General features: G+C 36.2%; 2 protein-coding genes across 4 annotated transcripts; one reads left to right on the plus strand and one right to left on the minus strand.

The window, feature by feature from the left end:
* Positions 1 to 290: 290 nt before the first annotated feature.
* LOC147549091 (uncharacterized) lies at positions 291 to 2651 on the minus strand. Its single transcript, XM_086671915.1, has 2 exons — positions 1873 to 2651; positions 291 to 1456 (listed from the first exon to the last, which is right to left on the minus strand). The coding sequence occupies exons 1-2, from the start codon at positions 2069 to 2071 to the stop codon at positions 408 to 410; spliced, it is 1248 nt and encodes a 415-aa protein (XP_086528041.1). The 5' UTR covers positions 2072 to 2651; the 3' UTR covers positions 291 to 407.
* A 981-nt stretch (positions 2652 to 3632) lies between these two features.
* On the plus strand, positions 3633 to 13604 carry LOC147549092 (putative WD repeat-containing protein C2A9.03). Of its 3 annotated transcripts, XM_086665048.1 has the most exons (10): positions 3633 to 3809; positions 4391 to 4533; positions 4624 to 4791; positions 8296 to 8382; positions 10811 to 10945; positions 11033 to 11143; positions 11395 to 11486; positions 11564 to 11669; positions 11764 to 11850; positions 12077 to 12932. In XM_086665048.1, exons 2-10 carry the CDS (start codon positions 4408 to 4410, stop codon positions 12488 to 12490), a joined length of 1326 nt encoding a protein of 441 aa, XP_086521174.1. In that variant the 5' UTR covers positions 3633 to 3809; positions 4391 to 4407; the 3' UTR covers positions 12491 to 12932. The 3 variants fall into 3 exon arrangements, with proteins under 3 accessions (XP_086521174.1, XP_086521176.1, XP_086521175.1); XM_086665050.1 differs by lacking the exons at positions 3633 to 3809; positions 4391 to 4533; positions 4624 to 4791; positions 8296 to 8382 and adding exons at positions 8400 to 9996; positions 10096 to 10217; XM_086665049.1 differs by lacking the exons at positions 3633 to 3809; positions 4391 to 4533; positions 4624 to 4791; positions 8296 to 8382 and adding an exon at positions 13161 to 13604 and having other exon boundaries at positions 8636 to 10945; positions 12077 to 12529.
* The last annotated feature ends 260 nt before the right edge of the window (positions 13605 to 13864 follow it).

Genomic DNA, 13864 nt, shown 5'->3' on the forward strand with positions numbered 1-13864 from the left:
AACATACAAACTGCAAACAAGTTTGCATAGTGTGTAATGTGCAAACAAGTTTGCAGAGGTGTAATGTGCAAACAAGGTTGCAGAGGTGTAATGTGCAACCAAGTTTGCAGTGGTTAAATATGCAAACACGTTTGCAAAGGTTGAATATGCAAATAGATGTTTGCATACCACACGTTTGCATATCACACTGCAAATAGTTGTTTGCATAACACACTTCCAATCAGTTGCCTGCGTACAAAACCTAAAAAAGTATACCTGCAACAGTTTAAATCAAATTATCTTTGCATACATTTAGCCAGAATAAAACTTCATATTCAAATTTCAAATAATCCTTTATCGAGTAACAATGAATAAAACTTCATATTCAAATTATCTTTGCATACATTTAACGAATGTCAAAATTAATCTTAATTCAATATTGCTGCACATGTTCTCTTGTTATGATGCACTAACTTGCCACAACGTCCACATTTTCTCTTCTTCTTAAACTTGGCTGCTCCAGCACTCTCAATTCTCACACTCCTTGGCCTACCAGGTGCTCTCTTATTTGATGGTGGATTGATTATCGTCTCATTTGCTGCAAGCACCTTTGGTTCATCACTGTTTGGAATAGGTATAATGGCGTGTTCATAAGTTTTCTTGAAGCTCTCAGTCGTAAAATATTGTTCAACAAATGTATCCATTGGTCGTCCATCATACTTGATAGCTGTAATAGCATGCTCACATGGAATGCATTCAACTTGCCATTTCAAACACGAACAATAGAACGAACTCAAATCAACTAATTGACTTGGTGTTGAAAAGATTTCATATACAAATTTCGATGATTTTACAACTTTCCATACAGAACCGAACTTACGCCTTTGTCTTATGATTTTATCTATCTCCGGACACAACAAACTAGTCCATTTTTCAGCTAGTTCAAGTCTTGTTTGCATCATTTCCATCATTCGTATACGAATGGTTTCTAACATGAGAACTACCGACATGCCCCTTTCCTCCCTTATCCATGAATTATAACTTTCGCACAAAGATGAACATACCTCACCATATCTTTTACCGACAAAATAAGCGTTTGCCCATTTTTCAAATGGGCAATTCTTAAAGAAATCCGTCAAACGTCTACCACCTACTAACTCCATCTCTTTAAAATGAATGATAAATTCATCCTTAGTCAACGCACGAGCAGCCCGATATAACAAAGACTCTATGTAATCTGCTCTTTGAGAACCATAACCAATTGCATTAACTAAGTTGTTTCTAATGTGCCACACACAATAACTATGGTGTGCATTTGGAAAAAGATCACCAACTCCTTTGATAATACTCGGGTGACGGTCAGACAAGAAAGTATATGTACGACTTCTATCAACAACACGAGCCAAATTCTCCAAAAACCAATTCCAATTTGAATTGTTTTCAACACTAACAACAGCTAAAGCAATAGTAAAAAATCCTGAAAAAAAAACGTATTTAAATAAATAAATTGCAACTAGAAGACTAGTTACACAAAACTATATAAGTTCATCAACTTAAGAAACCATAACAAACATGTTTGAATGACATATATATGCAGAGGTTGAATATGAAAACATGTTTGCATGACATATATGTGCAAATATGGTTGCAGAACACACAGATGCAAACAACTGTTTGTATAAAAAAACATGCAAACAGGTGTTTGCATACCACATTGTTAAATCAGGTGCCTGCATACAGAAACCTAAAAAAAGTACCTACAATAGTTTCAAAAGCAAACTATATTCGCACAAGCAACTATTCAAATGGCAAATAATTCTTTATTGAGTAACAATAAACAAACAACTATTCAAAACACAATACTATATGAATTCATTAACTTAGAAATCATACCTTCATTGCCATTCTTTGCACAAGCTGTTAGCAAAGTCCCCTTATATTTGGATTTAAGATGCGTCCCATCAATCCAAATAACAGGCCTGCAGTACTTAAAGCCATGAATACAAGCCTCGTATGCTATGAAAACCCTTTCAAACTGATAAGTGTCCATATCAAGTTGTAGCTGCACATAACTACCAGGATTCCACTTCATAATGGACTTCGTATACCAATCAAGTTTAGCATATCCAGATTCCTCATCACCAAATGCAGAATCAAGTGCTTTTTTCTTAGCATTGTAAGCAATATAGTACGGGATTTTAACACCATAATCTGATTGAAAAGTAGTAATAATAGCTTTGTTTTTCTTTTTCGGATCAACCTTTACTTCACTTTCTATCAAATTAGATACAACTCTAGAATGAACTGCTGGCTTGTTTATATCAGTAAAATCCCCACCGCAAGTGTGCTCAGGAACATATTTCTTCAAATAAAATAACGATGAAATACCAAACCTTGAACAACCATGAACCTTCTACCCACAACCCTCAACCGGACATACTGCTACTACCCGATGAGCATGGTTCCTCTTCATTCTATACCCAAAACCAAATTTGATGGAATACCTATTCAATGCAAACCTAAATTGATCGGCACCTCCTTCAAACTTCTGACCAACTTCAGTAAACACAGATCCCCAAGATTCAGACCTGAGAGGATGTTGGAACAACTTCGATGAACCAGCTTGACTAAAACAAGATGAAGCACTCGATGACTCAACTAAATCCATTTCCTGAACATCAAAACAAATCTATTAACAATGCTGCAAATACAAAAAGCTAAGTTATACTCAATTGTGCAAGCACGATATGCAGTTCTACCCAAATTGTGCAAACACAATTTGCAGAACAAAATTCATCAGAAAAATAGATGTGTAAAATCATCAGAACCAACAAACCATATATGAAAAAATCAAAACACTAAAACATAAAGCAATCTATAATACATAAAACACAAAATTCATATATACTATCTCCCAGATTCATCAAGTAGAGGAATATAAACAAAGAAACAAATCAAAAAGATAAATAACAAACTATTATATAAATAAAACTAGGTTTAGGATGAAGAAAACTAACTTACAGTAAAGAAGATGAAGAAGATGAAAACGAATGTGAATAGTTGATGAACAAATCAAGGCGAATACAAACCTCCCGCAGAGATGGAAAAACCCTAATTATTTGTGTTAAAAGAAAACTAAAGAGAAGATGAATCAGTGATGAAACTAGGTTAAGCAAGAGAACTTCATCATCGTCTTGTCTTCGTCTTCTCTCCACCGAAATCGAAAAATCGGTGCCCTAGTTTCTCCACTTTTCCGGTCGAACAGACATAAGGTAGAGAGAGAGAGCAAAATAGAACTAAAAGGGTATTAATGGAATATTTGAAAAATTCTTATAAAATTTTGACCTGAATAACAATTAATGAAATTATTTTAAACCTAATCTCTAGTTAGCCTTAATATTTTGATAGCAAATAACTAATAGTTAATAATGGGGGCTTTTTTAGTTATTTTGAAATTATTTACTACCTAATAAGTCATTTTCTACTCTTTTATTTATGTATTTAACCTACAAAATGCGTCACGTTTCTCTTGCATGACACTTGGCGATTATACAGGTTCACTAGAAGGCACGAAATTGCTAGGTAGGCCGGTAGGGTCCACACCCTTGTTTTCTTTACTTTCTCTATATAATAGCTGAGGGTTCTAGTACCCCGGACGACATTTTTGTTCTTGTGTTGGTCTCTCTTCCCCCAACTTTCTTGTCGAAAGCAAAAGTATATACGACTTTAATTCCTCTTTAGGTTCTGCCGTTTTCTTCGATTCTAGTCTTATCCGAAACGATTTTGCTCAAAGTTTGACTATTAAAGTGGTTTATTTTGAAGAATCAAAGGTATTTTATGCTCTCAACTTCCATTTTTGATTCGATTTTCAGTAGCTATTTTATTCAAATTGTGAAATTCAGTGACAGATCAAAGTGCACTGTTTCTACTCTTACTTGATTCTCTGAACCACTTAAAAAAATTCCGGCTTTATAAGTTTGTTTCTTTTTCTTATTTGATTTTGTTTCGGTTCTTCTATGTTGAAAGAAGATATTTTGTTTCCGTTTAGGCGTTTGGACTTGTAATCTGTTCCCATAAGTAGTTGGTTGGATTGTTATTCTTGTTTCCTTAGTTTTTTCATTTTATCAGATTGATAGGTTATGTGGTCACGTCGTCATCCAACTCAAAATCAATTGACAATGAACTGGGAGGATATAGACCTTATATTCACTATTCTCACCGGCCCTCTCACGGGTGGGCGGCGTTATTTTTCTTTCCCCGAGACTTGGAACAAGTGTGGCTTTTAAGCCTTCACATTTTAATATTTTATTGTTGATTGCTACATTGCTCTTCTCTCATATGGGACTGTTCTCTCATGATGTTAGAAGAATCAATCCATCTTCTTCTCTTACTGCTTTATCTTTGGTTGTAGACTTGAAGTAAGCAGCAATGGACCAACTTCAGAACGACTATTTGGAGTTCATAGTTGATGATTTTGAAGATTATTTGATGTACGAAGATCGGCAGCAACAGCTGATTCAACGAGATTCAGATGTTACAGATGATATCGACATGGTATGTTTGAGAAATTTCTGAATCCTTGGGAATATTTAGACGAGTTGATATTTAGGCTGAATTTTGATAACATCGGTTTCTGTCTTACAGAACAAGCGTAGGACAGATACATCAGCTATTGAAGCTCGTAATGGGAAGGATATTCAGGGAATCCCGTGGGAAAAACTAAATTATACTCGAGATAAGTACCGTGCAACTAGGCTAAAGCAGTACAAAAATTATGAGAATCTACCGGGTTCTACTGGCTATCTTGACAAGGTTGGTTACCACTGGTTCAGTTTTAAATATCAGTTGTGTAGTTTCTGTTCAGGCTAGTGTGCCAATCCCCTAATATAGAAAAAGGAAATTTACTGTAAGCTCCATCCTTAGGGGAGGCCTAGTATCAACTATCAATTCAAAGTCATCTTTGTTGAACTTCCCAAGCCTCGATTTAGTGATATAGGTGTACTGAGATAGGTCCGAGTTGGAGATTTCAACTATATAGAAGAAACTTACTCTTGATATAATACGTTATCATCATTAGCAAGAGCGAAACCTGTTCTTTCAACTATTAAACAAATTGTTTTGATCTGGAACTTGTCTGAAGGCGCTGATCCGTTTCTTTGCACTTGTATGTTCTGTTTTTAGGACGTGTGCTTTTCGATTCTGCCTCTGAGTTCTATTCGTTTTGTTGTTTTCATTTTCTTGAAAATTCTTTTTGTTTCAGACTACAAAAGTAGGTATCTTGGGATTTAGTCTTTTCTCTTTCAAATTGTTCACGATACAGAGCACCTTGCTGAATTAATGGACTTAAATTTACTTTTCCATATTGATGTGCTTATTGTACTAAGCACGCCCAACGATATTCCTCCGATATTTTATTTTTACTTGAGTTTTGCCGTACATACCATGTTCAAATGCATAGCCAAGTTATGCATAGGTTACACTATGTTTGTTGTTTCTATATGACATCTATGTTGGAGAGATTCTGCGTAAACATAACAGTTAATGGTGCGAAAATATGCATACCCAAGAATTTATTACTTTTGACTATATCCACTTTTTACGTACATGTTTGAACAAACCCAAATTCGCAAGGTGTAAATCCGCAATTTGTGGCTTCCACGGGATATTTTACAATTTGGATTTGTTATTTTGAAGTCAATCTATTGGTACCAGGGTGATATAGTTATGTTTCATATGTAAAACTAAAACATGATACCCGCACACCATTACTTATAGCTTATCAAGCTTAGACCAAGGAACGAAAAGTTGAAATATTTCGGTCGACAAATCTGAAATATTTCGTTTTCTGAGATTAGGTGCACGAAATGGTGTTTACAATCATATCATGCACAATCGTGTCGAAGTTCTTGGAGATTTCAATGAAATTCTTGGAGACTCCGATCGAAATTCTTTGAAATTTCAAAATAGTCGGGAGAAATGGAAGGGTTAAAAGAAAAACCTGTTTGCTTCATCATTTTCTTCTTCATTGTCATTTCTTCTTCAATCATTGAGATCTCTAGAATCTATGTGAATTTCATTGAAGAGGAAGGTGTTGTGTGAAGAATAAGAAGGAGATGCGGCTGTGTGAAGATTGAAGAAGAAGAAGGATACGACTGGTTTCTAGGGTTAAATTGTTTTTTTGTGAAGTTTTGTTGCAGCAATGCGCAGCTTTTTTGATGCACTCATGTTTTTGAAAAGGGTAAATTTAAAAGCGTCCCCGAAAGTGTTACTCGCAGCCATTTTTCTCATCATCCTTCTCTAAAATTTCCCTTCAGGAGGGCGCTAATAACTCTGGGGAAGGGAATTGTCAATTTGACTTCAAGTGCTTATGGTAGCCTAAAATCCCTCCTAGAGTAAGCTTTGTAGTTTGGGTGGTAGTTCTCGGTAAACTTCCATTAGTAGATAACCTTTAGAGGCTTGGAATGCAAATGCCAAGTAGATGTGCTCAATAACACTTGGGAGGGGAATTGTCAATTTGAGTTCAAGTGCTTATGGTAGCCTAAAATCCCTCCTAGAGTAAGCTTTGGGCGACAGTTCTGGGTAAACTGCCATCAGTAGATAATCTTTAGAGGCGTGGGATGCAAATGCCAAGCAGATGTGCTCGATGTAACCAATGCGGCAACTCGATAGATCACCTATTCATTCACTGTGGGGCTCGAAAATTGTGGAACTACTTCATCCTATACCCTGGCTATCAATGGTGTACTCCATGGTCGTTGCCTCAAACATAGAGCAATGGAGGAAAATTCCAAACAAGAGATCCAGGAAGGAGATACGGAACCTAATTCTTTATGCTATTCGTTTGTCCATTTGGCAAGCAAGAAACGATGGGATATTTAAGGACTCTATTAACAGTCTCAACATAGAGGTGGAAGATATATATTTAAGCATTGGGGTAGAAATATAGGATGAGCTAAGGGAAGCGCCTTTAAAGTTTCAAACTTTCAAATTGGGATGATACAATGAAGTAACATTTAAGCATTGTAAATCATCCCACTTCTTTCTTTGTATTTTTTTTCTCCATATTAATTCAAAATTTCAAACTTAAAAAAAAAAAAAAACCCTAGGGGAGCGCCTTTAAAGTTATTATTTTGAAAAGAAACCCATAAAAAACTGAATATTATAAATTTTTTTAAGATTATTGTTTTGGTAATTTACCTCTAACAATCTCTTAAGTGAATATAACCCTTCAAACTGAGCAATTAACATTTTACATAGTTGACCAAAATGTGACTTTTATAAGCAAAATAAACTCGATCCTTCTTTAACTCTTCTCCAATTATGGGTATTTTACCCATATATCAGAAAATGTATGACCCACTCCGTTAGTCGAAGGGGTTATATTCACATACAATTTTGTTAGAGTCAAGATAACATCTTCTTTATGCTTCTTTATGGTTTATTAATGTTGTAAAAACATTTCATCATATTTATATCATTTCCTCGTTTTTGCAACATTTCCACACTGACCTATTGAAATTTCCACTAAACCGAAATTTAATTCCTCGGCGTAGACTTTATTTTTCTTTGTTGGCAAGTTTATTGAAAAATAACAAACTTGTCCAATGAAAACTATTGTTCGGAAATAAGAGAAATATTTAGGGATGTACATAATGGAAATTCAATGCCGAATCTCGATTGGGAATATTCATTTTTATTGTGTATTTCATGTTAAGTTTGTGGTCATTCAACTCAAAACCAATTGGCAATGAGTGGAGAGGACCTAGACATTATATTCTTTGTTGCTAGATACCCCTTCTCCTATGTGGGGCTATTCATGCCCCCTCACGTGTGGCGTTGTTTGAGCCTATCACTTGTGTTTTTTTCTTTTCGGTGGGATGGAGCACGCGTGGACTTTTAAACCTATCACATGCGGGCCTAGCTCTGATACCAATTGGCAATGAGTGGAGAGGACCTAGACATTATATTCTTGGTTGCTAGATACCCCTTCTCCTATGTGGCACTATTCTCACATTTCATTTTACAAATAATTTTGTGGATTCACTGGATGTATATGAATTTTTAAAAAAAATTCAGGCCCTTAGTAATTAGCTAGCGAAAAACAACTCTGACTACCTAGCTAGCTATCCCTGTTAGATGATCTAGTATTTTCCTTTTGAGTTCTTTAGTTCCATGCATATATATGGTTTGTCTTCTTCATATTAGCAACTATGTAGAAGTCAGATTCCGAACTGATGGTGTTACTGACTTACTGCTATAGCTGTTTAACATTGACCTAATGGTGTAACTTTAACATTGAACTTTCACTTTTAACAGGCACACGAGCACGTAGAGAAGGGAAGCACTTTTTACGATTTCCAATTCAATACAAGGCTTGTCAAATCAACCATTGTTCATTTCCAGGTAGAAAATTTTTACCTAACCTCCATTATTTGTTTTCCTTCTGATCTAATTAGTCACACTATCCTGTTAAGGATTTTCAAAGTTGTGGCATATCTTTATATGGTGAACGAATTTTTATGACTTTCCTTCAGATATGAAACAACAATTTTTCTTTCCGGTGTTTCTTTGTATCTTTTTTCTGTTTGTTTAGTCGTGCAAGAAAACAGACTTCACATCATTTGTCGATCAATAAAAACGTATCATCTGATTGTAGATTCTTACCTATATTTATTTTCGATCTTCAAAACAATTTCATACATGGAGTCAATAGTCCGCTAACTATGAAGCACAACAAATTACTTAATGTAATTGAATGATCCACCTCTTATTTATTTAGCATAATCTTTTCCATCTCTGAGAGGCTTAGCATCAGCAAGGTATACTCTTTATTCATAAATGCATAACAAAGGATCAAACACATATGTACGCTACACACATTAACGTTAGATCTATTGTTTAAATTGAGATTTGGAGGCCTTAGAAGAAGTTTTGTGTGGTCTAGTGTAGTAATTTTGAGGTCCGTTTCCGTATTTTTATTGTTCAATGGGAAGTTTTACATGTGACTATATAGCTCTGTGCTTTAAGCATTATTATCATTTCAGGGAAGGTACGGGTGCAAAATTCATGTTAGATTTTGTTTATTATATTCATACATTGACAATAGTGCCCCCCTAGCTGCCTCTATATTTTCATTCATGCCCAACTGCTTTGCCTTCGACATTACGTTCGACATTACGTACGAGTTTAGCCCTTTGGTGTGCTTGTAACTTGTGATAGTAGTAGTCAATATTATGTGTATTGGATTCTGCCCGTTGTTTTAAGAAATTGATGTCTGTGAGAATGAATATTAGTATTTGTGAGTGCTAAATGTGGCTTCATAGTTGTGCAACAATACTGTGTATTGTGGCTAACTCCTTTTCATCACTTAGGAGGATGCAGTTTTATATATTTTTTCAGCATTGAAGCAGGTCGGAGTAACCAGCAGGAGAACGGATACGCAAGCTTAAGCACATCTGGTATGATAGGAAAATGTTTTGGCATTGTGAAAGTTCATGTACCCAGAATGATAGGGTCTCGAATGGGGTTGACTTACAGTCTCCTTGTTATCTACAGTGTTTCCTCAACTGGTCCCGAGGCTCACAGAGAATAGAGCATAATTATTATGTTGTGTTGATTCTTACATAATTTTGTAGAGTTTAAAAGTTTATCTTGCCACTCTGTTCTGGTGGAGTATTTATTTTGATTGTAATTGTTTCTTTTGCAGGAGATGATATGCTTTATGTATTTACGTCTAAGTGTCTGACATTGCAAATGAACATGAAACTTGCAATAATTTATATCTTGTAGCTTGGTCAAGACATTTAGATTTCCGTCAGTCAATAATGTGTAATTCACTCTTCACACACCTCACACACCTCACACACTTCACACTTCACACACTTCGTACCTGTACACACTCCACACTACAATTCACCATCTGAAACTTATAATATTTAAGTATTTCTTCCACTGAGGCCTGAAATAGGTTGGAGTAAGCAATTCAAGGACGGGTTGAGCAATTCACGGTCGAATTTAGCTGATAGATGTGAACAATTATTTGAATAAATTTTCCCCCTCCCAATGCAATATAGCATCACTTCAAGCAACCAAGATACCTTTGAATTTTCTTTTCAGAGCTAATTACTACTGAGTAGACAGATTGATTCATTTAAGATATGGTGAAAGATGAACGCTTCTTTTGTGTGGAGACGATGTTCACCTGACCACCTCTTTATGAAGATTTTTTTTGGACTACTGTAATTTCTGACTTAATCTTCTATTTTGCAGACTACTTTCTCGTTCACTGCATTTAGAAACACTTTGTTTTCACACCTATGACCATTTATTCCTATCATACAAATCACAGGAATATTAATAAATTATACCTCAAATGAGAGATAAAAGATTAAACGCTTATGAAACGCAGTCAATCGCCAACCTTCTTTTCTTATCCAGCTCCTAAATCGTCACTGTCATCATTGTTATTTGTTTAACTTTTCCTGTCAGTGCCCATGCCTCAGTGGTTTTAATTGATGTGTACAGAAAGGGTATGTAGTCTAGAAGCAAGATGTAACAATCAAAGTTCGTAACATGTCGCTTTTTATGCTTTATCGAATCTGAAGCCTTGGCAGTATACCCTAAACCACACAAAAAAGAGAGCATAAAACTATTACATACTCCTAAGGTTTCTGATGTTCTAGATGCGCCTATATTTTCAAAGATTCGGTATCTGCGGATCAATACCTCTGTTTTTTTTTTGCAAGAGCATGTGCAATATTATACTGTCACTGTTGGTTTGGTTATATTGTCGATGGTGTGGTCTTCAACTGGTTTCGTCTTCGTTTTTCAGCTGAGGAATCTTTTGTGGGCAACATCAAAGCACGATGTCTATCTGATGCAGAATTTTTCCATCATGCATTGGTCTTCTTTACTCCGAAGAGGCAGAGAGATGCTTAATGTTGCTGGGCCAATTGCACCTACCCTGGTAAGCAAGATTTATTGTGACAATCTGCAAGTAAATTTTCCGGTCATAGATTATCGTCTCACTGATTTATCAACGATCTCCCTACAGAAGCATCCTGGATCCTTGGCCCAGTCATTATCAAGAGTACAAGTTAGCACCATGGCTGTTAAAGACAATTTAATGGTAGCTGGTGGTTTCCATGGAGAACTTGTATGTAAGGTATATTCAGTGGCATGGTTGGAGCCAGGCATGATTGTTTCTTTGATAGAAAATCACTTATTCAATGATCTTTCATTTGAAATTTTCCAGAAAAACTGTTCTCTTTCCAGAAGCAACTGGTTTTTAAAGTAATGCTTTCATATGCTGATTGTCAAAAAAAAAGAAGTTAGAAGCACTATAAAGTTTCTCATAGAAATACAAAACCGAGCCCCATCAAGCAATGTTTCTCACTATTCATTTTTTCGAACCAGCATTTGAATCGTCCAGGTGTTGAATTCTGCGCAAAGATTACCAATGACGAGACTGCCATTACCAATGCTGTTGATATCTACGAAAGCTCTAAGTAAGAACTTGAAACACATAGGCATACATGGTAACTTCTTCTGAATTTGGTTCCTTTTAACAATATTTACTTGTCAGTGGTTTAACGCGAGTGATGACTGCAAACAATGACGCACAAGTGAGGGTCTTTGACTCAGAGACATTCGCTTTGTTGAATCAGTTTTCCTTCTCCTGGTCTGTAAATGTGAGTTTCATTGTACCAAGGGATCATCCAAGTCTTTATAGTGGCATTGAGAAATGGTGCTGATATATCTTTTATGTTCTGTCATCTTTAACAGAATACCTCTGTTAGCCCAGATGGAAAGTTACTTGCTGTTCTTGGGGATAGCACAGATTGCTTGCTTGCTGATGCCCAGACTGGAAAGGTAGCAACAACTAATTCTTATATAACATAAATACTTCTTCACTTAAGCAACTTTTTTTCTCAACATTTTGTGTACTATGACATCTGATCGGGACACTCAGAGTAGCTTAATCTGGTAATATGTGTTTATTATGTGACATCTGTCTTGGATTTTCAGCTCAACGAATTAGATGAGTTATTATATCTGATCTTGAAGTTATACTCAAACTCATTTAACTGTTCTGCAGATGATCGGTAGCCTGGAAGGCCACTTAGATTATTCATTTTCATCAGCATGGCACCCGAATGGTCAAATCCTGGCCACTGGGAATCAAGACAAGACCTGCAGGCTCTGGGACGTGAGAAATCTTTCGGAGTCGATTGCTGTAGTCAAAGGGCGAATTGGTGCAATAAGAGCAATAAAATTCACATCAGACGGTCGGTTTATGGCAGTGGCTGAGGCGGCTGACTTTGTTCATATTTTTGATACGTGTTGCGGGTACAGTAAAGAGCAGGAGATTGACCTGTTTGGTGAGATAGCAGGAATATGTTTTAGTCCTGACACAGAAGCACTCTTTGTTGGGGTGGCAGATAATACGTATGGAAGTTTGTTGGAGTTCAACAGGAAGCGCTGTAACTATTATCTGGACTCTGTCATCTGATAATATATAAGAAACGGGACCCCTAGCTTGTGTATATATGTAGGTGGAAGAAGAAACTATCCTGTTTTTTGTTTTGGAAATGTATTCTTCCTGCAGCTTAGTATCACTGTTTTGGTATAGTCTCAGGTGTTATTCAGTTTTGATGACTGATTGCTGACATGACAGTCTTGGGGTCTCACCTTCTTCCTGCTCTGTCGACACGAAAGTCAGTTTTTGGGTGCTCATGGAAAGGAGATGAATGTCTTTTTCAGTAGATGGTTGTAAAAGATACCAAGAGAAAAGACTCAGTAGATAGTCAAGTGGGCTCTGTAAACGCACGACAAAAAATTTCTGTAATTAATGTTTTAGAGCAAACCTAAATGTTTGTGTTATATATGAGTATGTGTGTGCATATCTTTTCTTGAAGCTAAAGTACAGTAAGAATAGTATGGTATTTGGTGTATATCTTTTCTTGATTGATGTCCCAATAAGCTGAGACCGCACCTACCGCATGAGTGGAGAATGGACCTATCGTTATTTATTTTCTTTGATGATGATCATCTATTTATGATTAAATGAATACGTATATTGTGGTGATTAACAGGATGATGAACATCCAAAAAAAAGTTGTAGCAGCTTTTCTGGACTTGAGTTGCTCTGGGTAACAATTGGTTATCTTCTTTTGGTATAGGTAGTGAAGATATAGCATGGTACCACTCAGAATAGAAGTTAGTTGGATGTGAAGCTGATCACCAAGTGAGAGGGATATCAAGGAGCAGTGTTGAATAACTGAGTTTCTACTAGGAAATCTGTTCTGAGATTTGTCTGCTTTGCCGCAGACGAGTAAGGTTTGTCAAGGGAATGTGCTAACACTGTCCAAAGATGGAGGATGGGCTATCCTTCGCATAAATAGTTTGATTTTTGGGTTTGAATCGTCTTTTCAGATCGTCTCGGTAGCTTGGAGTCCATTTATTCGACTGTTTGATGTTGCATGATGATGATGCATTGATGAAACAGTGAAATTACCTTAGAGGTACACGCCCAATGAGGAAGATCAACATGTAAATTGAGACGTATAAGCTGTATGCAGTCTATGATTTCTTGAGAAAATAACAAAGAAAAAATTTTCTGATTCTGTGTAGAGTTGGAGAGGATGAGTCTTCATATCCATTATTTTAATACCTCAATATTCTGGGTCGTTTGTGGAGCAGACTACTTCCCAATGAGCGGGTTATTGTTGGGACTTGTAGCTGTTAGTAGTCTTAGAGCGTCTCCAATACAAGACTCAAACTGAAAAGCTCCAAGTGCTACTTAGGATTTTTGAATTTTTCGCAAGAAATTTTCTCTAATAAAAAACTCAGTTTGAGTCTTGAGATGATGTGACACCATTTAATT

This window comes from Eschscholzia californica, unplaced genomic scaffold (genome assembly GCF_041429995.1).
Source record: "Eschscholzia californica isolate CP2 unplaced genomic scaffold, dmEscCali1.0.p SCAF_3, whole genome shotgun sequence".
Classification (NCBI taxonomy): Eukaryota; Viridiplantae; Streptophyta; class Magnoliopsida; order Ranunculales; family Papaveraceae; genus Eschscholzia; species Eschscholzia californica.